Source organism: Brachycentrus maculatus, unplaced genomic scaffold (genome assembly GCF_059751285.1).
Source record: "Brachycentrus maculatus isolate JH-2025_06_01 unplaced genomic scaffold, ASM5975128v1 h1tg000206l, whole genome shotgun sequence".
Classification (NCBI taxonomy): Eukaryota; Metazoa; Arthropoda; class Insecta; order Trichoptera; family Brachycentridae; genus Brachycentrus; species Brachycentrus maculatus.
Window position 1 is genome coordinate 86,429 of NW_028280957.1, and position 27,110 is coordinate 113,538.

The 27,110-nt window shown below is 34.6% G+C and overlaps 2 protein-coding genes across 2 annotated transcripts; one reads left to right on the forward strand and one right to left on the reverse strand.

Moving 5' to 3' along the window:
• Nucleotides 1-1,105: 1,105 nt before the first annotated feature.
• On the reverse strand, nt 1,106-13,402 carry Gmppa (GDP-mannose pyrophosphorylase A). The gene is made up of 9 exons (XM_088263872.1): nt 13,270-13,402; nt 12,998-13,196; nt 11,447-11,618; nt 9,689-9,900; nt 8,169-8,265; nt 6,627-6,812; nt 4,453-4,573; nt 3,651-3,794; nt 1,106-2,507 (listed from the first exon to the last, which is right to left on the reverse strand). Exons 1-9 carry the CDS (start codon nt 13,307-13,309, stop codon nt 2,407-2,409), a joined length of 1,272 nt encoding a protein of 423 aa, XP_088119998.1. The 5' UTR covers nt 13,310-13,402; the 3' UTR covers nt 1,106-2,406.
• A 1,331-nt stretch (nt 13,403-14,733) lies between these two features.
• Nucleotides 14,734-25,282, forward strand: Rae1 (ribonucleic acid export 1). Its single transcript, XM_088263863.1, has 10 exons — nt 14,734-14,878; nt 15,294-15,478; nt 18,456-18,548; nt 19,379-19,456; nt 20,642-20,737; nt 21,117-21,188; nt 21,781-21,937; nt 22,229-22,347; nt 23,138-23,344; nt 24,633-25,282. Exons 2-10 carry the CDS (start codon nt 15,299-15,301, stop codon nt 24,717-24,719), a joined length of 1,089 nt encoding a protein of 362 aa, XP_088119989.1. The 5' UTR covers nt 14,734-14,878; nt 15,294-15,298; the 3' UTR covers nt 24,720-25,282.
• Nucleotides 25,283-27,110: the final 1,828 nt, after the last annotated feature.

Below are 27,110 nucleotides of genomic sequence, written 5' to 3' on the forward strand. Positions count from 1 at the left end.
AGCTTCATTAGATCCCATACATATCGTAGTCGTACAAGAGAAAGTGACCAACTAACAAAAAGTAAAATGTTCAGGATGGCCATTTAAGTCACTTTTGCTTGGCAAGAAAATAAACATCAATGCAGTTAGTCATTTTTAACAAGTTTATTTATTATACTTCCATGTTTAAAATCCTTTGGATTTTTTTAAGGGCAATATTAAGCTAGTAAGATATCAAATAGTCAATGAGTAAGTTTTTATAAAAAATGCACTTGGTCACTTTCTCCTGTACGACTATGATATACATAACATGTGATTGTCATGCGATAATCACGCATTTATAACTTTTAAGCTCGTCCACAGAAGCTCTCACATGGAGATGCATCTTTAGATCCACTGAGTTGCCGTTAGCTTTTCACATGAGATGCACGATAGACGTGTGACAATCGCTGTCATATGTACAGGGGATTTAAGTATGAATACATAGTTCAAAATACACATTTCAAAAAATACATATATACACATTTCAAAATACATATTTCAAAAATAAAACATTAAATACTTGTGCCTTTAGAGATTGATTTCTTACTAAGGATAGCAGATTAGGAAATTTACTATTGTTAGAAATTTTATCCATCGCTTTAATTGAGAATAAATAAATAATTCTCGGCACTGAATAATAAATGAGTTTACAAAACAACAAAAGTAAAAAAATATTGAAAAACATTAGAAATTAAGTTTAGTGCAACTGTGGAAACATGATTATGCATTAGGTTTGGTTAGCTCAGGTTAAATAATAAAATTATCAAAGTATTGAAGAATATAGTGTTTTTTTATCAACTTTTTATTTATTTATATTATATAATAATAAATATAAGACCCTTATCCGCACCCCAATGGTGTATAGGGCACTGCGTCATATAAACGCAGTGTTATCTTGATCGTTTATACATTAAGAAAAGGTGATCAGCCCTCCGCTTCAAGTACCAGTCCAGGGTAATATTGAATAAATATTACAGTGAAAAAATCACTCATATTTATTCTTACCCCCCCTGGGAATCGAACCCGGGTCCTCCAGAACGGTAGCCGAGCGTGCTGACCACTACACTACGGAGGCGGACAGGTACCTATATAATAATAATATAATCGGAATGATTTGTACCACAAAAATCAATCTGTTTAGTGTGTGGTACCTTTTTCTGCATAAAGATTATTTCTATGTCTGTTCTCGTTTTATCAGGTGCAAAATATTAGCACCTCATTGTTTGACAAACCATATCACCTTCCCTCTGGGCGGGGCAACTTTTTTACTTGCGGGGATACATTCAATTAGTGTATTTGTATACATATTTTGAAAAAAAAAACTGATATGCGGATGGGTTGAAAAACGAAATTCAGAAAGTATTGATAAATATTAGAAATGAAATTTTATGCAGCTGTGGAAAAGTGATTATGCATTAAGTTAGGTTAGGTTAGGTGATAGCAAAAGTGACTTTGTAACATTTATAATCTAAAATATATTGCCGTCTTTACCAATTTATAAGATTATCCTAGTCAGCCACAAGTTAGCAATGTACAGATGTAAATGGCTTCACTAACTGTCCCGCTCCAAACATTTTATTTTTTAGTACAATAATATTAAATTTTATTATTATCTCTGATTATTCCAACGCCAAAGTAGATGTTAAAAGAAACCCTTAAGACATCATTGTGACCATTTAAAAAAAAAACAATAAAACCTTTTTTTTACATATTTTAAAATGAAAAATTCCTTAATACTATTATGCAATTTTTCAATCCATGAAGGAAGACTGTCTTATTCGTATTATAATTAATTTAAGTTTTGAAAAAAATGCATCCTAAATTTCTAAAAAAAAGTATGTTCCACATGAAGTAAAAACTATAAAAATCAATAAAAATAACATAAAATGAACAATTACATACAAAAACTTTAATCAATTCCAAGACATGAATTTTTTCAAATAATTTGAATCGTAAATGCTGTGTAAATTTTCAGTTTATGCATGAATATTATGCATATTAAAAAAAAAGTAAGGTGGGGACTGACCGGACCATTTTGTCGTAACATAACATTCGAGCATCCGACTTCGGATGGAGCACTCGGAACACTTTACTGACTACACGAATGCTTGCATCATAATGTGTTATGTTACGACCAAATGACCCCGGTCAGTCCCCACCTGTAGACTTCTAATTATCCTGGCGACATCGAACGAGTTGCAGATTTACAGGGATACAACAAAATAATCAAAGTTTTTTTGCAGAAATTATGTGAACCTGAAAACCTGGCTTAGAGGACTAAGGTTATAAATGTGTAGCATCTTGGAATCCTCTTTTTTTAATAGATATTTTTCTTCCCATCGCCTCGGATAATCGGGAGTCTGGTGTTGTGTACAGAGGCCGTCCCTATAAAATGATTTCGTGCTTGAAGCTCCTAGAAAGAATTTTGTGCGGCAGAACTATTGAATTCAGCACAATTACTTCAGGAGGAACTATTACGCTACGACCTGGAATAAAAATAAAATTATTAATAAATTACATCTTTGGCTGACTTAATTGATCCATTTTATAGAAAAAAGGAATAAATGCAATACAAAATTTGAACCCCCTGCCCTGGTAATCGAACCCGGGACCTCCAGAACGATAGTTGAGCGTGCTGACCGTTACACTACGGAGGCGGACAATCCTTATAGACACACCCAACAGTGCATAAGGCGCTGAATTGCAAAGAAGTAGTATTATTTTGATTTTTCTGATTCTGATGAATCATAATAATTATCCAGGAATTCGAACACCCAAAAAAAAAATTTATTGATTCAGCATTAACTTTATGGAATGAGATGTTGATTTTATTTATTTTTATAATTAAACACTTGTATAACCACTTCACGAGTTTTATTTCATTACACACGACTAGTTTCAAAAACTAACAGATTCATCTACAGGTGAAAAGTAAAACTAACTAATTTTTTTCCCTTTAATTTTGCTTTTTACGTGTAAATGAAAACACCTGTTAGTTTTCGAAAAGTCGTGTGTGATGAAATAAAACACTCATTAAGTGGTTATAAAATAATAATAAAACCCTTATCCGCACCCCAATGGTGCATAGGGCACTGCATCATATAAACGCAGTATTATCTTGATCGTTTACACGTGAAGGAAAGGTGATCAGCCCTCCGCTTCAGGTAAATAACTTATATTTATTTTATCCATCTTGGGAATCGAACCCGGGACCTCCAGAATGGTAGCTTAGCGTGCTGACCATTACACTACGGAGGTGGACGAAGTCGAAGTTGAGAAGATATACAAGTTTATGTATTAATTTTAAATCAAACACAGATTTTTTGAGTCTACTAAGTTGTATTTTATTAACAAAAACACATAAAAAATTATATTGTGACAATTGTTTCGTTTGATAATGCCCTAACAAGGTGAAACAATTGTCACAATATAATTTTCTATGTGTTTTTGTTAATAAAATACAACTTAGTAGACTCAAAAAATCTGTGTTTGATTTAAAATTAATACATAAATTAAAATGGAGTTCTACAAATTAAACGCCAAATCAATAAATAGATATACAAGTGTTTAATTATAAAAAAATAACTTAATTTATAAATATTACAGGTTAATTTTTTAAATTTTGATACCTAAAATAGTGATGGACGGATTCAGTCGGCCATTGGAGTTAAAAAGGGATAAATTATCCATCTTGGCGAAGGGCTTGTTGGGGTCAGGATCTGTCGGCGTTCCTTCCACTCGCGCCCACTCTCCAACCTCGGAATACCTGCCGACTGAAACAACACGGCTCTCAGCACACTTGCAAGGCTATACATATCGCTCACTCCTTTCAAGAACGTCATAAATCAAAAATTGTCAATTTTTAGTTGTGCATGTTTTCGGAATGCCCAGAAAATGTACTGTATCCCAGTAAAAGAGGCATATTTTTAACTTAATATTTACCAGCTACAGGGCAGAAAGTGTTGTTTTTGCATTTTGAAGAAAAGGTGTTGTTTAATTATTTTTTTAAATATACTAAATTTTTTCAAATGGAGAAAAAACCTTCAGGTTTTACCTAAAAATATCTGTTGCACAGTAAAAAGTTCAATAAGTGGCTTGATATTTATTTTTAATACATTGTATTATATTTTTAAACTTCAAAAACGTTTTCCTGAAAAATCAAGTTTTTTTGATTTATGACGTTCTTGAAAGGAGTGAGCGATATCTACACCAACTCAACACAACATTCTTAATTTCATGAATAACGCTTATTGCAGCCTTGCATTCGTTTCTTATTTCACCATTTGAACATCTATCAAACATCGTTTTGCCAAACTTGAGATCCCATTTCGACTGCATTCAATCTACTTTCATCCTTCTTTTCCCAGCTCCAGGCTTCACTTCTAAACATATGATTATAAAATTATCATAAACTGGTCAAGTTATAGTTACGTATGGAATGCATGACCAGGGCATGCTGACGTATCGTCGCGTTGGCTAGAATGATGGATTCTTTCAGTCTTACTCCGGCCTCTATCACCACGTCCGGACCGATGGAGACATTCGGTCCTATCTGTAATTAAAAAAAAAACACTACGTTACATGTTGCTCACTCCTTTCAAGAACGTCATAAATAAAAAATCGACAATTTTCAGTTGTACATGTTTTCGGTATGCCCAGAAAATGTATTATATCCCAGCAAAAGAGCCATATTTTAAACTTAATATTTACCCGCTACAGGGCAGAAAGTGCTGTTTTTGTATTTTGAAGAAAAGGTATTGTTTAATTATTTTTTTATATATGCTAGATATTTTTAAAATAGAGCAAAAACCTTCAGGTTTTACCTAAAGAGATCTGTTGCACAGTAAAAAGTTCAATAAGTGACTTGATATTTATTTTTAATACATTGTACTATATTTTTAAACTTTAAAAACGTTCTCCTGATAAATCATGTGTTTTTTATTTATGACGTTCTTGAAAGAAGTGAGTGATGTGTGTAAAGTAATCACTTAAACCAGCCTATGACGGTTGTAAGCCCCGTAAATGCCCAGACATCCTTTCCTTTTCATCTGTGTTAAGATTTTAAAAATATAATTATTTTTTATCAATTTATGTTTTACTCAGTTAATACGACTGTTTCTTAAAATCAATCATGACACGTTTACAGTGTTTGAAAATGATGCGGAATGCATTGAAACACGTGTCACAATAGATTTTAGGAAACAGTGGTATTTACCGAGTAGAATTTAAATATAAAATAGATGATACCACAAAGTGACTGCCAAATCAATCAATGAAATTATTATTATTTGCATGTTCAAAAAAAATTAAACACTTAATGAGTTTTATTTCACATACTAATATAAGAGTTTCTGCTTAATAAAAAGCTTCTTTACATCTCACCAATAGATGTCTCTAGTGAAGTTCTAGTGATTCAAGAACAAGGTTTCTAAATTGGTTCATATATAAAGAACTTCCAAGAATTTGAGTAGTGTGGTTGTCAATAATGGGTAGAATTGGTGAATGTTACACGTGTGTAAAGTGATCACTTAAACCAGCTGATGACAATCGTCAGCCCCGTAAATGCCCAGACCTCCATATTCTTCTTCATCTTTGATGAGATGTCAAAAAATAATATGAGTTTTGTTTCATTATTTCATCACACGACTAGTTTCGAGAGCTACAGTTGCATTCATCGACAGGTGAATAGTAAAACTAAGTTATCAACATCTCGTGCCACAAAGTTAATGCTGAATTAATACATAATATATTTTGCCTCCGCCTCCGTAGTTCATATAATGGTCAGCAGGCTCGGTTAATGTACTGGAGATACCGGGTTCGATTCTTAAGAGGCTTAAAATAAATATAAGTTATTTTTTTACTCTTATATTTATTCAATATTACCCTGGACTGGTACCAAGCGGAGGGCTGATCAACTTTCCTTCATGTGTAAACGATCAAGATAACACTGAGTTTATATGACGCAGTGCCCTATGCACCATCAGGTGCAGATGAGGGTTTAAAAATATGCTTAGTATTATTTTTAAATCATAAAAAAAAAAGATATTTTGTTTTGAATATTGAAAGCATTAACTTTGTGGATCATATAGATATATTATTTTGAGAAATAAAAAGACTTTGTGTTTTGATCCACTCACATTTTTACTAACTAACTAGTTTCGGCAACAACTTGAAGAGGGCAACAGGTTGTTGCCGAAACTAGTTGGTTAATAAAAATGTGAGTGGATCAAAACACAAAGTCTTTTTATTTCTCAAAATAATATATAAAGATATTTATTATTATTTTTTGACATCTCATCAAAGGTGAAGAAGAATATGGAAGTCTGGGCATTTACGGGGCTTACAACCGTCATAGGCTGGTTTGAGTGATCACTTTACACACGTGTAACATTCACCAATTCTACCCATTATTGACAACCACACTACTCAAATTCTTGGAAGTTCTATTTATATGAACCAATTTAGAAACCCTGTTCATGAATCACTAAAACTTCACTAGAGACATCTATTGGTGAGATGTAAAGAAGCTTTTTATTAAGCAGAAACTCTTATATTAGTAAAATGTTGTAAAATGTTGTAAAGATATTTATTTATCAATAAATTACCAAAGCTGTGGGGTGAACTCGGGCCGTAGGGTGTATGAGTACATCCGGGAGAATGGTGCACCTGGAATCTCCCGCTTCTGAAGGCATCAGGCGCTCCGGAGTCTTCTGTCTGAAGAGTTCCAGGTAGTGGCGGTTGGCGTAGATAGCAGACCCCGCAGTCTTTAGCTGAGACCACCAGCACGACACCTACGAGGATGATAACAAATCTCTCAAGTACAAAGCGGGACATGATTCCGGGATTTGAAGAGATTAGCTGCCTTGCTACATATACTTTTTACTGTGAGCTTAATGTTATGGGTGTTGATTTCCAGATGAAAAGACGGATCGACAATGTGAATTTGTGAGTAAGGCAAAGGAAAAAAGATTTTATAAAATTAATTAACCTTGTTTTCACCACTTTTTTTATTAATACAATTTAACCTACCGGTTTCGACAAGAACCTTGTCATCATCAGGGTTTATTTTAATTCAAAAACATTAAAATACTCTCAGCAAAAACTTCCACACACTCGTTAAAAATCCTAAATGTTATTTTTATTACTCATTGCATAGCAACCCCAGATAACAACTAATGGAATCACCCAAAAACAGTATGAACCCTGATGATGACAAGGTTCTTGTGGAAACCGGTAGGTTAAATTGTATTAATAAAAAAAAGTGGTGAAAACAAAGTTAATTAATTTTATAAAGTTTATAAAATGTGCCACAAAGTATCTGCGGAAAACATTCAAGAAAGGAAAAAAGATTGCCAGACTTCATAGTATTGTACATATTAGTAAGAGCACATAAACCATGAAAAATACATATAACTAACTAACCATAATCCCGCCCCTCTGCAGGGGTAGACAGAGGAAATAGAACGCCACACAATTCTGTCTTTGCAAACAGACTTCGCATCTTCTACATTCATGCATTTTATGATCACAGCAATTTTTTCTCGGTGTTCCTATGCCCCCTATTTCAAACTACATTCACCTCGTATATTTATTTTACCATTCTTCTCTAACGTATTTCTTCTACTTATTCCACCAATCTCAATACACCCTCATCAATTTGATTGATAATGCTTATCTCAGACTTGCATCCTTTCTTTATATCACCATTGGAACATCCATGATTCGTTGTTTTGCCGCACTGAGTGAGATAGCATTTTGTCTGCATTCAGTCTTCAATTGTTTCGCCTTGTTAGGGCATTGTCAAACTAATGTGAAGATCGAATGGAATGAAGGTCTTTATATAGCTATATACAGCTTTTTATAGCTATAAATAGCTTTTATATATAGGTAATTCTAGAGACTTTCTAAGTTTGAAAATGCCCTAACAAGAGGAAACAATTGTCACAGATTTTTAGTTTTAGTAAAAAAATTAATGATAAAGAAGCGGTTCAAGAAGAAATTAGAAATTACATTTTAATTATAAAATGGAAAATCACAAAGTTTGTGCTTCAAATATAAATTATAATAAAATAAACATTTTCATAGACTAAAATTAGTGTTCGATTGAAATATTCAAAGTACAGATTATTATTGATTAATGTAACAACCTGCATTGAGTAGAGTCTGCTGGTACCGGCAAGAGGGGCCAATATTTCCTGCTCCCAAGCTATGTAGCCGGCATCTCGGCCTGATCCATTACAACCACTAGAACGGAATATTCATTTCATGAAATACAGTTCCGGACTCTCCAATATGTAAATATGACACAAACACAAGAGGGACCACAATATGTAATATGTATAAACATAAAAATGTAATACACAAATGAGCCCTTAGGCTCATAGAAATAGTATGAAATTGAAGTATTTTTGTATACAATAAAAACGCAAATATTTCTTCTTCTTCTTCTTCTTTTTGTAGATCCTAGGGATCTGTTTGTGCCTCCACAGTCGCTCTTGGGATGTCGACTCCCAACTGTCTTTCCATCTTTTCCGAGGTCTGCCTGGGGTTCTGCGTCCTTCAGGGTTGCCTTGGAGGGCGATACGTGGAAGTCTGTCTTCTGACATTCTGTTTATAAGTTCCTTCCAGTATCGTCTTCGTTGTCGTCCCCACCTCACGATATCCTCCGTCTTACACATGTTTCGAATGTCGGTATTTCTTACTCGGGCTCGCAATGTGTTTCCGGTTATGGATCGGAGAGTCTTCATCTCGGAGGTTCGAAGTCGAGATTTTGTTCTAGAAGTATCTGCTCTTGCCTCAATCCCATAAGTGGCTATTGGTGGAACACATGTTTTGTATATTTTCATTTTACTTTCTATTCTCATGTGTTTGTTCCTCCACACCGAGTCTCTGAGGCATCCCGATACAACTGCAGCCTTGTTTATTTGTTTCTGAATATCACCATATAGGTCACCGTAGCTACTGATGTCGACTCCGAGATATTTGAATTTCATCACCCGTTCAACGGTTCTGTTGTTAACGACTAATTTGCATCTAACTGGACTCTTTGGAATGGTCATGTTTTTAGTCTTGTCAATGGATATTATCACGTTGAACTTTTCCGATGTCAAGTGGAGCTTGAGAAGCATTCTTTGGATGTCATCATCGGATTCTGCTATAATGATGGCATTAGCAGATATTGCTGATTTTTTATAAATATTTCTCTTTTTTAAAAATAAAAAAAAAACTATGATACTGCTTCACCCATAGCGAAGGGTTGATGGTCCCAAGAGTGAACAATAAACATGGAAGTAAACACTTTAATACATAATTCCGAGCATTTTTAATTTTTTGCTGGCGGAGGTAAGACGGCAAACAGAAATATGGACCAAAGGCAAAATAAAGGAATGGGTAAATGATCAAGACTTGACGCATTCTTTGCAGGAAACGTTTAAAAGTGACTTTTACGTACCATTGGTAGAGAGCAAGAGACGCGTGTAAGCATTCTATTTGCTTACTTTTGGTAGAGCGCAAGATGCCAAAAAACATTATATAGATTGGAATTGGGTTTGTGGTTACTTGTGATAAGTATACTAATTAGGGTCGGGGTCGATGAAAAAACTGCCTGACAACAATGTGGTTACAACAAATAAATAAAAATCTTTTTGAAAAAATTGGTACAACTTACTTGTAAAATCCGTCTTGTTTTTTGTTGAAAACGGCGGCCATTGTTTGGAAGACATCTAAGGAACAGACGTAGATACCACAGTTGATGATGGTTGACACGTAACTGTTTGGTTTCTCAACGTAGTGATCCACACAGGACGCTGGCTTGCTGACCACCATACAGCCGTAATTGAGAGACTGCTGTTTTGTCGCTTCTGTGCTCATAATTGTCACCTTAAAATAAACAGTACGTATATAAATAACAATGTAAATATTTTTTGTTTTAAATCTTACATGTCCTAAATTCATTCAATGGGCAATTGTCATCATGCTGTTGTAATGATACGAGTGAAAAAATGTGAGCTTGCATTTTAAATTAATAATATTAACCGGTTAACTGCTAAGAGCGTCTTAAGACACGCCGTTTCAAATGGACTTTTAGTAAAGAAAATCAATTATTTAAAATATTCAAATATATTTAACGCATAGTGACATCTATTGAGAATATCTTTGCATACTTAGAATTGAAACAGAATTTGTTTTAACCACTTTAAACGTAAATTAAAGAGAGCTTTGTCATCGGAACAACTAATGGCGCTCAGGGTTGTCCAATAATCCCCGAGTTGCCGTCACTGCCGAATCTGATGACAGTGATTTTAGTGTCGATTCTGATGATTTTCAATTTTTTATTTTTTTAAATCAATGTGTGTGTGTGTGTGTGTGTGTGTATACTTTAAATATTAAACTAACAGAAACAATTACTTTTGACAAATAATTTAGTTTTCGTATTTTCCATGACAAATTTTGTGACAACCCTGCACCATGAACAATTAATTTTATGATTATGGATAAATGACTGAACAACTGGTGCGCTCTTCATTTATTTGGCAAGTTTTATAAATAAACGTTAACACACTTTTAATAACAATATGTTTAGAAGGTTTTATTTTTGTGGTAAAATTCGCGGCGTGCTGGCTACCGCCATACATGTACCTGCCGGCAGTTAACCGGTTAATGATAAAAAAGATGTTGAATGATATTCAACATTGGACTTACGAGGAAAAAATTAATGTCAAATGAGATTCAACATTAGACTGGCAAGGGTAAATAAGTTTATAAAAAGCAAACATTTAAAAACATCTAGAATACGCTGAAAATATTATTGTTTTCATAGTGACACCAAAGATAACACTATAATAAAATATCCATTAACAAATCTTATCTACAAGCTATCAACCAGAAAACTATCTACAACATTTTGAGTGCGTCCAAATACTTGTCCACAAAATCTGGATTATCACCAAATTACAGGAGTTATTTTCATATTATTTTTTGACATCTCATCAAAGATGAAGAAGAATATGAAAGTCTAAGCATTTACGGGGCTGACGACCGTCATAGGCTGGTTTAAGTGATCACTTTACACACGTGTAACATTCACCAATTCTACCCATTATTGACAACCACACTACTCAATTTTTTTTTTTTTGAATTACCTAACGTCCAAGTGACTCTGAAATCTAGCTACGGCTTATGCAACACCGTTTATCATGTCCCTACTCATGCTTCAACTTTATAAGTTTCATAGCCTATGCCTACTTGTGAGTGGATTTACTCTTTCTTCAAATTCTTGGAATTTCTTTATATATGAACCAATTTTGAAACATTATTCTTGAATCACTAGAACTTCACTAGAGACATCTATTGGTGGGATGAAAAAACTATTGATTTATGCACTTTAATACTTATAAAATGCGCCTAAGTCGAAAAGCCAACTTACCAGGGCATCCGAACCTCTCTCGACATGGAAATTGTACAATTCCTGAAGGGGAAACTCCGCGCAGACATCACCATTCAGGACGAAGAATGCGGCCGGGTTGCCGGCGCGGATCTGGTCGCGGAAATGGTACATCCCACCAGCCGTACCGAGTGCCGTGAATTCCTGGAGATATCTACGGAAGAAAATATCTACCATTTTATCATTCTGGATTGTTTTAGAAACTCCTTTAAAAACAGTTGCTATCGGAATACGTTTCTTCATAGACTAAACAATTTCAGCAACAAAATCTATCAAACATACTAAATCTTCTGCTCCATTTTGTCCTCTTGCAACAAAATGGACATTTATTGATAATTTTTGTACAAAATATGTTTCCTAGTGTTAATATTTTACTATCCAAGAAAATATGTTGCTTATATTTTAGCATTGTCTTCTTCTTCTAACCCTTATCCGCACCCAATGGTGCATAGGGCACTGTATCATATTAATAATAAATAATAATAAACCCTTATCCGCACCCTAAGGGTGCATAGGGTGCGAATAAGGGTTTGAGGGGATGTGTAAACGATCAAGATAACACTGCGTCATATAAACGCAGTGTTATCTTGATCGTTTACACATGAAGGAAAGGTGATCAGCCTTCCGCTTCAATATTACCAGTCCAGGGTAATATTGAATAAATATGACAGTGAAAAAAATCACTTAAATTTATTTTAACCCCCTTGGGAATCGAACCCGGGAAATCGAATATTAGCAAAGTGTTATCTTGATTGTTTCTTACATGAAGGCGAGGTGATATATAGTAAATAGTCCAGAGTTAATATTTAATAAATATTATGGTGTAAAATCACTATTATTTATTTTCACCCCCCCTCTGGGTATCGAACCCGGGACGTCCAGCACGGTATCTTAACACGCTAACCATTACACAATGCACCGCCTCCACAATGCACGTGTATGTATCGTGGGTGTACTGGCAAAAAATGCTAACTCGAAAATTTGCAATTTTGACTTAATAATGCAAATTACAAAGTTTTCAACGTTCTATAATATGACAAAATACAAGTAGTTTGAAATTTCATAAAAAAGTGGTTTTAAAAGTAAATTCAACTTTAAGTTTAATAGCGGGTATTTTATTTATTTTGTCTGCCTCCGTAGTGTAATGGTCAGCACGCTTGGCTACCGTTCTGGAGGTCCCGGGTTCGATTCCCAGGGGGGGTCAAATAAATATAAGTGATTTTTTCACTGTAATATTTATTGAATATTACACCCTGGACTGTTACCTGAAGCGGAGGGCTGATCACCTTTCCTTCATGTGTAAACGATCAAGATAACACTGCGTTATATGACGCAGTGCCCTATGCACCATTTGGGTGCGGATAAGGGTTTTATTATTATTATTATTATTTTATTTATGCTAAAAGCTTTAAATAACAGGGATTTTAGGGTTAATGTTTTTTGCCAGCATACTCACGATATACATTCTGTGAAAAACACCTCACTATAATATTATTGTTAGATAAATTTAAAATGTGGAATAATAGAACAAACCTTATAATAGTGTGATACTCATTTTGCATATCAGCCAAAAACTGCTGCATGGAAGCCGTCGGGTAGGAGCCGATTATCAGAATTTCTTTACATTTTTCCAATTTCACACAGGCCTCTATGTGGTGCTGAATCAGCGGCAGACCAGCCACGGGAAACAATGGTTTGGGGACGTCCAATGACAAGGGCCTAAACCGGGTCCCTAAAAAGACATTATTTCATTATCAATCTCGAGATCAATTCATATATAGGTAGTTTTACTCGATACAACATACCTTTTTCGGGCCCTCCAATTAATATGACCGCTTTCAACATTTTTAAATACGAGATAGGACACGTATGAATGATGCACGTCAATAGTTTGCAGTTTGTTTACATCTTTATCAGTTCGACTTTTATGACGTTTACAAAATCATGACCAGTGACATCTAGCGGTTTTTTTTAATTAAAAAAATTCTTCAAATGCTTATTATCTTTGTGGATAGGTAGGTACCTACTACAGACTGCAAATGAATAAAAGCAATAATATTAATCACGCCGCATTTCCGCAGGGGTAGGCAGAGAGAATAGAACGCCACGCCACTCCGTCTTTGCAAACATTATTTGCCCCTTCCACCTTCACGCATCTCCTCAAGAATGCCCGCCGATTATTTCGACCACTTTCAAGTATCTGACACACCTGATCGTGCCAAGTTTTTCAGTCCTTCCAAAGGAATAAAAGCGATACAATCAATTTGGGTAACTTCATATTTAAATTCACAGTTTTCTTTGACCGCTTTAATCAAAATAATTACGAATATCGGGGCTTAGTCGGAAATTTATTGAAATTCATTTCTATTACACTTTTTTAATCATTTATTCTTTTTAAATTATTATTTAACCCCTATCCGCCCACATAGTGCACAGGGGATCGTATCAAATCGACGTGGTGTTGACTTGATCATTTATTAGTGGAGGCCTTTTATTATATTATAAAAGGTGATTAGTTCTGCGCTCAAGATTATTGAATAAACTTAAAGAAATACAGAAAACGAAAGTAAAAGCATTTCGATTAAAAGCATGAATGATATACTTGAAAGAAAAATAAGCAGTAAATAAAGGTAGGAATATTAAAATAGTAATAATGCCTAGGGCACTAAAGATTGCTCGTACTGGCTTATGGCTCGTACCGCTAATGTGTATCAGTTCCTAAATTATAAAATTAGCGATTGTTTATTCGTAAAGCGATAAACAGGGGTTACATCGAACACCATTGTAAAAATGTGGGACTATGAAATAAAAGCCATGGATTTGTTTACAAAATGTTATCAATTCTATCTCATCATCATTCCTGTCAAATCATCATACAGTCAAATCGTTTCTGTCTAAAACAATCCAAAGCTAGGAACTTGTAAGAATAATGATTATTGCAATTGGATGGACATAACAATCAATGGAATTCTTGCAATCTCATGAGAAATGATTATTTTTCAACATGTGAAAAACTCCAATTTTCAAAGTCTGAGTTTATTTTTTAACGTTTGTCTGAGTTTTTCATATAGGTTTTATGTAGTACGGCACTTATCAGTTTTTAAAATCTGTTTGGTAAATACCGGTATATTTCAAATGAATACTACTATTTTTTTATTATTCATTCTTGAGCTCAAGTAGGTGGTACTTCTTGCCGCAGAATAACGTAGGTACCAGCCACCAGCACGTCATTTACATTTTATGAAAAATTGTTAATGGTAACTGGTAACACTTTTCTGCCAAAATAGAAAAAAAAAGTTTGTTTCTGTAGCCGGAGGAAAATTCTTTGCCGCCGTAATTTTATTTCTGTAAAATTACATATTAAAGGGCCCGAACGGTTCTTATAGTCTAGTGTTTAAGATATATTAAGAGAAAGTGAGTGGTATAAACATTTATATGTTTTAGAAACATATCTTCCTACGTTTAAAAGTCTCGACATTCACGATTGATCGGTACACAATTCAGTTAAAAATTACATTACTAGAGATTTTGATATTGCTATTAATCTGAATCTCAATTCGTAGCATTCGTATCGAGCATTTAATTCGAAATAGTTTGTTCCATTGACATTATGTTGTTTTTTAAGCGACTCCGCCGAATTTGTCAAACGTCAAATGAAATATGTAAACACGTTTTCTTGGATAACGCCGCGCATAATTTTTTTCTATTGCAGCCTTAGCATTTTGTTTATGTCAGTGGATAGGACTAAATATTTATATATTCCCTAGTATTGGAAACGACGCAATAAAGAGAGGTTATGTTTATCGTTTTTTTTTTCCGCTTGTTGCAGACAGTATGTTCCAGAATAATTCCCTGAGCAATACTTCTTTTGGGTCGTCTGTGGCGAAACCCAATGTGAACCCGAATAAAGATTTCGAAGTGACTGCGCCGCCGGAAGATTCTATATCAGCATTAGCATTTTCCCCTCCAAGTATAGCTCAAAACTTTCTCATCGCAGGCAGCTGGGACAATCAGGTGAAAATTCAATTCAATTTATTTATTTATAATTAACGTAAACAGTGAAACCTCTATCTATCGTTTTTAAAGGGACCTAGTGAAATAAACTATGAATGCAGGATAAAGAAGTCAAAACACCAGGATATACGATCGAGTAAAGATACCGTCCTCCCAATTGCATAACCATTGGTAGGTTGAAATTTTAAGAATACAAGTTTTAGATGTAAATAAATGTGTCAATTAAAAAAAAATACAAAGTTGAACAGAACCCAAAGATCTTCAGACCTCTTCTGCTGTATCCATCACACAAGCTTTCGATAGTCCGTATCCCACACGTTGAAATATTGTCGTCGAATATAACAAAATTGGGAAAATGTAAAAAACAACATACAAATTATATCAAATATGTAGCCTAATTCAACATTTTGAGTGTGTCCAAATACTTGTTCACAAAATCTGGATTATCTCCAATTATAGTAGTTATTTTCATATTATTTTTTGACATTTCATCAAAGATGAAGAAGAATATTGAAGTCTGGGCATTTACGGGGCTTAATAAAAAGCTTCTTTACATCTCACCAATAGATGTCTCTAGTGAAGTTCTAGTGATTCATGAACAAGGTTTCTAAATTGGTTCGTATATATAGAACTTCCAAGAATTTGAGTAGTGTGGTTGTCAATAATGGGTAGAATTGGTGAATGTTACACGTGTGTAAAGTGATCACTTAAATCAGCCTATGACGGTCGTAAGCCCCGTAAATGCCCAGACTTCCATATTCTTCTTCATCTTTGATGAGATATCAAAAAATAATAGCCTAATTCAAACGATGAATGCGGTAAAATGTTGGATAGAAACGATCGATGCGATCTATTTTTGTATGAAATGAATTCGGGGTAGAAGAAATAAACGACACATCCGGGAACATGATTATTCGAGGAACGATAGATAGAGGTTTCACTGTACATTACAAACTTAAAATTTAAAGCGTATACATTAAAATCGAAAATATGCAAGAATACTATTGCTAAAGGTGTAGAAGAATCCCACTTTGTAAAACTTCTTCAGACACATGGAACAGATCAATATCCAATGAGATATTGTGCAACATAGCGGTAGCTCTTCCTACAGGCATAACCATCGGCAGGTTGGTCCTGTGTATAGGAATGTGAAACAATCTATACCGACGCTGTCTTAGGTAACTATCGGGAACATACAGACCAATGTTCCGGATAATTTCAGGATTATCCATCGTATCAGGATAAAAATGCGTAATCAAATACACATTCCTAATATCCATCAAATACGCATTTCGCGTTTCATATAAGAAAAAAATTAACATCAATTATAAAATAATTATTCTTATAACCATTATGCACACCCAATGGTGCATAGGGCACTGCATCATATTTATGCAGTGTTATCTTGATTGTTACTTACATGAAGGCAAGGTGATCACTCGCTGCGCTTCAAGGACCAGTCCAGAGTAATAAAGGGTGATTTTTTAGTAGCTTTCATTTAAAAAAAAAAAAACACATAAAATTCAGAGAAATGCATGAAATCTTTATTTGAATCGATAGTACGGTCCATATAATTTAATGTTTGAAGATTATTTCATTCAAATGTTGACCGCGGCTGAATTTAACCGGATCCACGCGGCTCGCATAAGCGTATGTGTTTTAACAAGACATGCCCCATACGCGGCTGACATAAGCGTTTGTGTTTTCACTTTGCTCCAAGTTTCGAACCTCAGTTCAACTTGGAGGAATTTTTTCATGGTGTGGAACTTTGGATAAAATAATACGTCAATCCTCGGCCTTATGACATCTGTTGAAATATCTGACTAATAATTTGTAACATCACAAGGATAAATAAAACAACAGATCCCTGATTTTTCTTGCGGTCGGTAATTAGTCCGCGCCATAATCATGCCCTATATCTGTCTCACTCTCGACGCTACGCATCGCCAGTGGGTAAGAGTGACACACGATGCGTGCTTTGATTTATTTATGTTACGATCTAATTTGTTTATATTACGATATATTTCAAGAATAATGTGACACACGTGTATTATAGAGTACCAAAAAGGCACAATGAATCCCATTGAACGTTTTTGTTTAGGAAAATAAATCGTTTCATAACTAAATACATGATAAAAGTAATCATTTAAAAAAATGGCGAAATACAGCCGCGCACGAGCGTCTCTTAGGAACAAAGTTAACGCGTTTAAAAGGTTAATGAATGAAATAATCTTCAAACATTAAATTATATAGACCGTACTATCGATTCAAATAAAGATTTCATGCATTTTTCTGAATTTTATGTGTTTTTAAAAATAAAAAAACCGATAGCTACTAAAAAATCACCCTTTATTACAAGTGGCTAAAAAAACTGTTTTATTTATAATTTAATAATAAAACAATGTTATATTTATTTTATTTTGCACAATATTTTTTACAAAAGGAAAATTTAGCGGGCCATATAATCTGCGATGTAGCGGTCGCTTGTTTTTAATCACAATACTTTATACAATTTTGTTTACCAGTAAATTGGCACCTGCTTTTATTGGAGGAGATAATTGTCTCTCTTAAGAAAGGAAGCACCTACTCGCGACTATCTCCAAAAGACACGCCGAATTTTTCTTGTACCGTTTTCTTGCGACGTTTCCTGCACCAAATAAAGAGGGGGCGATAGAGGGAATAAACGCCAGAGGACTCCCACGCCGCCAATACCTAAGCGACTTTACAAAAACATGGGCTGCTCGACGTATGAGGAGCTGAAGAGGACTTCCAAAAATAGGCGAGAATGGCGAAAGAGATGCCATCTGTTGCTACAGACTAATCCGCAGGATTGAGACCAGAGAGAGAGGGTTGATAAAATACAACTTAGTAGACTCAAAAAAATCTGCGTTTGATTTAAAAATGAATACATAAAAAAGCTCAATTATGTTTGTATTTTGTACAGTATTTTTTGTTAACTATGGGGATTTTATTGCAGGTACGATGTTGGGATGTAGAAATGACGGGAAAAACAAATCCAAAATCTATGCAAACCATGGGAGGGCCCGTTTTAGACGTTTGTTGGCACGATGTAAGTTTTTAATTTATAAATTAATATATATTTTTAAAAATTATGAAGAATAATGGCATTTTGACTAGTCGTAAGACATCTCTTTTTACTAACCTTTCCGGCAGTATGGACATAAATGAACGTCGGTGCGAATTTTTCTCAAAGGAGTATGGACGTTAATGAACGTCGAAGTCTATCTGTCAGTTAGTATGATGTAACTTGTATCGTAATGACATCTGTGGATATTTGTATTTAACTTTGTCATAAATAAAATAATATAAAACCTAGAGATGGTGAGCTTTATTTTTTATTTAAATTATTTTTACATAATTTCTATCTTCATAATACAAAGATTTTATTTAAAAAAAAATACATATTTAATGTAAAATAAAAACCCACTCCCCGGAGAAAGTCGGACATCAATTATTGTTCTCCTGGAAAGGTTAACAAAATGGATCCTTTCTAGTTTTTTTTATTGCTTTTATGTAGGTACTTATCAAAGTTTTGTATTTGTATACAAATTATATTATTAAAAAAAAATATGTATTTTAACTTGGCTAACTTAACAAAAAATGTTAAAAATAAAATAATAATAAATAACAAATAGTAAACACTGGTAATTACACGTCTCCTTCACACACTATCAGCGAGCAGCGAGAGAGAGTGAAACACAACGTTTACATTTATCCATTATAACATGGAGAAGAAATGCTGAAAAAGTGCAGACTTCAATGTAGAAAACAATATATTAAAAAAATCTATTCTTTCAAAAGCATTGGGTAACATATGAAGCCGCGGAATTATTAAATATTAAAATATTTGTTAATACTTTTGTTTTTTTAATGAATTAGGATGGAACTAAAGTTTTCGTCGCCTCCGGAGACAAACAAGTGAAATGTTGGGACCTGGCTACTAATCAAACAGTTCAGGTGAGCACATTGAATTTTTGTCAACTTGGCAAATTTTCAATTTTTTTTTCAATGGGGAATTGTTTGAAATTTCAATCACGATACCATCCGAATTACGAACGCACTCAAACACTAACAGGGCATGGTGCATTTTGTCAATACCTTTGCCGTTTTGGATTAACGGAGGCAGCCGGGAGTGTTTGTGATGACACAGTCACACAAGACGTGCCTCACTTGATCAGGATATCCCTCTGGTCTTATTATTATGGTGGTATTATTATTGTTAAGTAAGAATTGATAACTCGTTGTTTTGAGACTGCTCCCACTACAACGAGTTGTCTCCTGTCCTCCAAGTATGGAACGCAAGATTATCAAGCTTATTAGAATATAAATAGCTTTACTAAATATAGGCTTATTTATCGTGTATGCTTATTATCAATGAAAATGCCACAAATCATAAATCTGCGAATGCAAAAGAGGTTAATTATGATTTAAATATAAATAAAAACATTTCTTGAATGTTTTTCGCAGATACTTTTAACTAACCATAACCTAACTATGAGTATTTCAAGGTTTTAGAATTTAGTACATAAACCCTGATGATGACAAGGCTCTTGTCGAAACCGGTTGGATAAAGTGTACCAATAAAAAGTGGTTAAAACAATGTTGTTTTATTTTATAAAGTTTATAAATAAAAATACTTATATAAGACCACTTTTGAGTTTATTAATGTTCATGAACATGTAAACATGATTGGTAAATATTGAAAACTACAGATGTTCTCATCAATAAGTAAAATTTATATTTTCACCCATTGATGAGAACATCTGTAGTTCTCAAAGTACTTGTGTTTGCATTAATAAACCCTAAAGTGGTCTTATAAAACTGTTTAATTTTTCGTGTTATTCAACAAAGTCAATGCCAAATAAAAAATAATTCAGCTACTGTGTACAGCTGTATAGAGCTATTTTTTATATTTAAATTGTACCACTTTAAAAAAATCTTCTCCGTCTTATTCCTCATTGCTGAGGGTTGTGACCCTTGCAGAAGTAATGACTCTTCTTCAGTTATCCCTTGACTGTGCTGCACGTAAAAAATAGTGATATTTATCAAGTATTATGAAATAATGCTAAAATTGTTTTGAAATAACTACAAAGTGTCTGCTAAATCAAGTGATAAAATTCTATAAAGCTGTTTATTATGTAGGTTGCTGCACACGACGCTCCTGTGAAGACTTGTCATTGGATGAAAGCTTCCAACTATTCCTGTTTAATGACCGGCTCCTGGGATAAAACAATAAAGGTTCGTTCTTCTCTAATTTATAATTATAAAATCTTGAAGAGAGATATCGCTCACTCCTTTCAAGAACGTCATAAATCATGCGAGAGAACGCATTTCGACTGCATTCAGTCTACTTTCATCCTTCTCTGTCTGTCTTTACAAACAATCATCGCCTCTTCCGTTTTCATGCATCTCCTCTTACCTATAAAAAATTTGTGCTTTATATTTTCTTTATTATCCATTTTACCACACTGAGCCATAGCAACACGTGGCTGAGTAGAGCTAGCATGAACCTTACCTGAGATTTTTTAGTTTATCCTTAGGGATAGAGAAGACTGCCCTAATCATGGGATGAAGTGTGTTTGTGTAAATGCAGCTAATGTTTTTTTTCTCTCTCCAGTTTTGGGATACAAGATCTGCACAGCCGATGATGACCATAAACCTGATGGAAAAGTGCTACAGTGCAGACGTGGTTAGTATTCATTCATTTCCATAAAATAAGTGTCGGGATGTGGTGCCGTGGTTAGTGTCGCAGACTCTCGAGTCGGAGTTTCTCAGTTCGAACCTACTCTACCACAATTTGCAACCTATTTCTAATAGTGAGCTGCTCAGGCTCACAGAAATAGTATGAAATTAAATTATTTTTGTAAATAATAAAAACTTAAATATTTATTAAAAACTCTTCTTTAAAAAATTTAAAAAAAAAAATCAATTAACTTACTCCCACTTAGTAAGTACTAAAAAGAATGCATCGAAACACGTGTCACAGTAGATTTATAGAAATAGTGGTATTTACCAAGTAAAACTTTAATTAAAAATACTTTAAAAAAACCTTCGTTAACAATTTTAAACCAAATTTTTCAAATTGAGTCTAATCTAAAGAAAAATTTGTTTTATGTGCTTTGTGTCTCTTGTTTCTCTTCAAGTATTTTTGTAATATTACAACTAATTGTTAGATATAAATAATCATTTAATTCTAAATTTCGATGTACAACTTATTAAAAAAAAAAAACATACATATATACTATATATATGCGTTATAATGCATTGCACTTATATTCCAGGATTATCCCATGGCGGTGGTGAGCACGGCTGGCCGAGGGCTGATCCTATACACCCTGGAGGGGAAGCCTCAGGAGTACAAGCGGATCGAGTCCCCGCTCAAGTACCAGCACAGAGCTGTGGCCATCTTCAAGGACAAGACTACCAAACAGCCCACAGGTATAGAATAGGATATAAGTATAAATGGACAAAAAGCATATATAAAAAAATTACAACTTCTCCGTCTTAGTCCTCATTACTGAGGGTTGTGTCCCTTGTCAAAGAAATGACTCTTCTCCAGTTATCCCTTGACTCCGCTGCACGTAGCGCTCCAACCACCGAGGTGCCTGCTGCTGCCTTAATTTAATCGGTCCATCAAGGAGAAAGAAGAAAAATTCATTTGTCTTCTTTCTCCCTTTCAAAATGTTATTTATTTTGATTGATGAATATTTATATATTTTCCAATTTCAGGTTTTGCGCTGGGAAGTATCGAGGGGAGAGTGGCCATACAGTACGTCAATCCCGCTAATCCTAAGGACAACTTCACCTTCAAATGCCATCGCTCCAACGGTGTCCAGAACGGGGCTCAGGTATTTCTTCATTTTGCCATCTCAAAATAGATGAGGAAGAATATGGAAGTCTGTATATTTACAGGACTTATGACCTGCTATGATCACTTTACACAAGTGTAACATTCACCATTCTACCCATGATTGACAACCACACTACTCATAAAGCTCATGACACTTTATGTATGACTTCGTGGGAGCCATCTATGGTTGGTTTGAGAAAGCTTTTATTAAAAGCATCATCTGGGTCATCAAATACATGAATAAAATATAAACAGGCGCCGTGGCGTAGTTGATTTTTAATTGATGTTTTACTTAGTAAATACCACTATTTCTTAAAATCTACTGTGACACGTGTTTCGATGCATTCCGCATCATTTTCAAACACCGTAAATACCACCATACGGTATTTGAAAATGATGCAGAATGCATCGAGACACGTGTCACAGTAGATTTTAAGAAATAGTGGTATTTACTAAGTAAAGCATTGTTGGGTAATGTATCCAAAATAAAACAAGGTTTGTTGGATTGAATTCTACATTTATTTACGTATATGTTAATACGTGGCGCGTTTCGTCTTCTTAGAGTTTGATAATGTCCCGTCACGTATTAACATATACATAAATAAATGTACAATTCAATCCAACAAAGCTTGTTTTATTTTGGATATATTACCCAGCAATTCAATATGGAATTCTACCAACTGTCTGCAGTTACAATAAATAAGTAAAATTCAAAATAATAAAATTATACTTGAAATCAAGGTCAAGTTTTGAAATGGTTTAAGAAAGATGGGGATTTGTGTGCGCAGGACATCTTCTCCGTGAACGACATAGCGTTCCACCCCGAGCACGGCACGCTGGCCACGGTGGGCTCGGACGGGGTGTTCTCCTTCTGGGACAAGGACGCGCGCACTAAGCTCAAGTCCTCGGAGCAGATGGACCAGAGCATCACCAAGTGCGCCTTCAACAGCAACGGCCAGATCTTCGCCTACGCAGTCAGCTACGACTGGTCCAAGGTCTGTACCCAAACTGCTGGAAGAAGAATTTTGGAAATTCTACTCAATTTCAAAAACTGACGCTACAAATTATCAATTACTACCTGTACCCGGCCACACTTGCTGTGGCTCAGTCTGCTTAAATGGAAAAGGAAGAAAATAGGAATCACACTTTTGTAATAATAATTAGTTTCACAGTGCTTGTGAAACAATATAAATGCTAAGTTAAAGCATCTGTCGATAATGCTTTCGCTTTCCACCAGACGCAACGTGTGTTGCTGTCGCGTTCAACAGATGGCGCTGCCATTATATTAAAAAAATGTTATCCCAAAAAACATATCTTAAGCTGTTACGGGTGTATATTTTAATGTTACATTGTGTGGAATAAAGGTGCCTATTGTGTTCTTCACCGAGTAATTTAACATTTTACTTAATAATACATTAAATGTTAAATTACTCGGTGAAGACCAAACGCCGCCTATACAATGCCTACATTGCTCCTGTTCTCTTATATGGCTGTGGAACATGGCACCTTACAAGGGCCCAGAGCAGCCGTCTACTGAGCTTTAAGAATGGGTGTCTGCGGAGAATTTTAGGAGTGCGGTGGTTTGACTTTATGAGGAAAGGATAAGGCGTAGGATGCAGCAAACCTTGGTCACAACTGTCGTCAAGAAAAGGCGATTCAGTTGCCTTGGCCATGTACTCCGCATGCCTCCCGAGAGCTGCCATCAAGCTTGCCTCTTTTACAAGGCATCAGGTTCGCGCCGCCCAGGACAACCACTGCTGACAATTCGTCGGCAGTTCCCGTCAGAACTTTGGGACGCGGATCTGACTTGGGAGGATGCAAGGGAGCTGGCAGCCGACAGAAAAGCCTGGAGACAGTTTGTGGACTCCATATGCTCCACCTAGGGAGCGGATATGGTTTAATAATAAAGTTACCTGGGCTTAAAGAAAATTAAGTTTCCGGCTTAAGGATGAACTCATTTTTTATAGAACATTTTTACTATTTGTTTAAAACCCTTATCTGCACCCCAATGGTGCATAGGGCACTGCTTCATATAAACGAATTGTTATCTCAATCGTTTACACATGAAGGAAAGGTGATCAGCCCTCCGCTCCAGGTACCAGTCCAGGGTTATATTGAATAAATATGACAGTGAAAAATCACTTATATTTATTTTACCCCCGTTGGGAATTGAACCCGGGACCTCCAGAACGGTAGCCAAGCGTGCTGACCATTACACTACGGAGGCGAACAAATATTTGTAGTTGTTAAAAAATGGTGTAAATGTATATTATTATGTTTCAGGGTTACGAGCATTACAACCCTGCCAAGAAAAACTACATTTTCCTGAGATCGTGTTACGATGAACTGAAACCGAGGTCGTCTTCATGAATCAGGAACCAGCGCGTTACGATAATCCAGTCATTTCTGTACCGATATCATAGTCAAATAATCCTAACTTTATTTTTTCTACGTCTGGGATGATCTTCAGCTATTGTGTTTTATTTTTATTACTCATAATGTATTTAAAAAAATTAAACGAATGATCAATTTTATGTATACGTATATATGTGATATGTTTGTTTCACACACAGGATTAAGAAAACAATAATGTAAGTCTAATAATAATAATAAAACCCTTACCGCACCCCAATAGTGCATAGGGCACTGCTTCATATAAATGCAGTGTTATCTCGATCGTTTACACATGAAGGAAAGGTGATCAGCCCTCCACTTCAGGTACCAGTCCAGTGTAATATTGAATAAATATTAGAGTGAAAAAATCACTTATATTTATTAAACCCCCCTGGGAATCGAACCCGGGACCTCCAGAACGGTAGCCGAGCATGCTGACCATTACACTACGGAGGCGGACAAATGTAAAAAATGTAAAAATGTCTAGGTGTCACAAAAAACTAAATATTTAAAATATAAATGTAAGTTTTGTACTATCATTTCTTGCATTTTATTTTATTTATTGTTTCGGCATTCGCTTTGTGGTAAGACATGATTTAATTAAAAATAAAACACTTGTTTTTTTTTACCACTTGAGTATTATGTTTTAATGACTAGTCTTGGAAGCTACAGATGCTTCCATCTATGGGTTTGAATATTCAGGTAGACCTCAACTTTCGCACATGATTGGTTCCTGAAAATGTGTGCAAAAGTCAAATGTTGGAAAGTAATTCATTCAATTCAAACCCTTATCTGCACCCCAATGGTGCATAGGGCACTGCATTATATAAACCTTGATCGTTAACACGCGAAGGTAAGGTGATCAGCCCTCCGCTTCAGGTACCAGTCCAGGGTATTATTGAATAAATATTAGAGTGAAAAAATCACCTATATTTATTTGACCCCCCATGGGATTTTAACCCGGGACCTCCAGAACGGTAGCCGAGCGTGCTGACCATTACACTACAGAGGCGGACAGTAAAGGGATGTAAAAAAAAATATATAATAAAAAAAACACCAAAAATTGTACAAAACTTTGTAAAATTTATATTTATCAAAAATTACCAACTAAGTACATGTTGAATAAAAAATATATTTACTTAATTAACTTGTCAAGGGTTAGTATTTAGTATTTTACTATTTTTTTTCTATTCTTCATAGAGAGTTGTGTAACATGAAGTACTATTATGGATCGCCCTACGCATTTGAGATATGCGTTCTCCATTGTGACCACATTCTTCCATAATACGGTCATTTCATTAACATTTTTCACAGTACGGATCTGGTTCATATGCATTTCAAAGTGTGAAATGGAAACAATTGCACGAAAATATTATTGCAACAACAAAAAAACATTTTTTAAATGTGCGAAAGATAAGGTCCGCCTGTAAACTAGAGAATCAATAATTATCTTTTTTTTATTTTTTTATATTTATTTATTTATTTCATAATACATAGATACATTCAATATGATTCATTTCATATATACATTTATTCATAAATTCATTTCATATATACATTTATTATACGTATTATGGCTCTTTAGGCATGGCCTGTGTTGAGCCGAATACTAACATGTTAACACATTAGCTACGGCAATGTTTTGATAAAACTGTATCTTGAGGCGGGCGACATTAGACAGCTGTCCGGAAATATAAAATATGTCAGTGAACTTCATATTTTGAACTTGAGGTTGAACTCGAAAACAATACAAAAACGGTTAAATGGTCTCTAACGTCTCAAAATAAAATCATGTTAGTCCACAAATCACAAAAGTAAAAAAAATGTTAAAAACACTAATAAAATATTAGAAAATAACAACATAGTTTAACAACCGCTGAAAACTCAAAATCTGCGAATAAAAAATGATTTATGGGCTTTCCCCACACGCGTTTATTGCTTTGTAAGTACCAACTGCCGACTTAAGTAAAGGACAATGATCTTTGTATTTTATTTCATTTTAGGACAAAGAAAAAAACGCACCGTCTGTATCTATTGTTTAAAGTTAATTTGTAACATTTCCTTCAAAACAGATTACGACCATTAGCCATGTTTTGAACCAGTAAATATCAGTATTATTTTTTATATTACAACGACATCTATCCACTACACAACAAAAGCAAAAAGGCCAAGAGATTAGAAGTTTATGACGTGTTTTTTGTATACTAAATTGAAGGTAGCCGAAATGCACAAAAATGTGCACCCCGCCACCACACAAGGTTTCTGAAACGCACAAATATGTGCACACCGTACACAATGTGTTAATACAATTTTTATATTATTTTTTTTTTTTTAATTTTTTTTTTTTAATTATTAGATTATAAACAT

Excerpts from the sequence above, each read along its gene's own strand:
- Rae1 (XM_088263863.1), top strand. The coding sequence starts at position 15,299 with ATGTTCCAGAATAATTCCCTGAGCAATACTTCTTTTGGGTCGTCTGTG. Across the intron at positions 18,549-19,378 it reads TAGACGTTTGTTGGCACGAT|GATGGAACTAAAGTTTTCGT; the intron begins GTAAGTTTTTAA and ends TTAATGAATTAG. Across the intron at positions 22,348-23,137 it reads GTGTCCAGAACGGGGCTCAG|GACATCTTCTCCGTGAACGA; the intron begins GTATTTCTTCAT and ends TTGTGTGCGCAG.
- Gmppa (XM_088263872.1), bottom strand. The coding sequence starts at position 13,309 with ATGTTGAAAGCGGTCATATTAATTGGAGGGCCCGAAAAAG. Across the intron at positions 6,813-8,168 it reads GCAGACTCTACTCAATGCAG|GTGTCGTGCTGGTGGTCTCA; the intron begins GTTGTTACATTA and ends TCATCCTCGTAG. Across the intron at positions 4,574-6,626 it reads GAGTTCACCCCACAGCTTTG|ATAGGACCGAATGTCTCCAT; the intron begins GTAATTTATTGA and ends TTTTAATTACAG.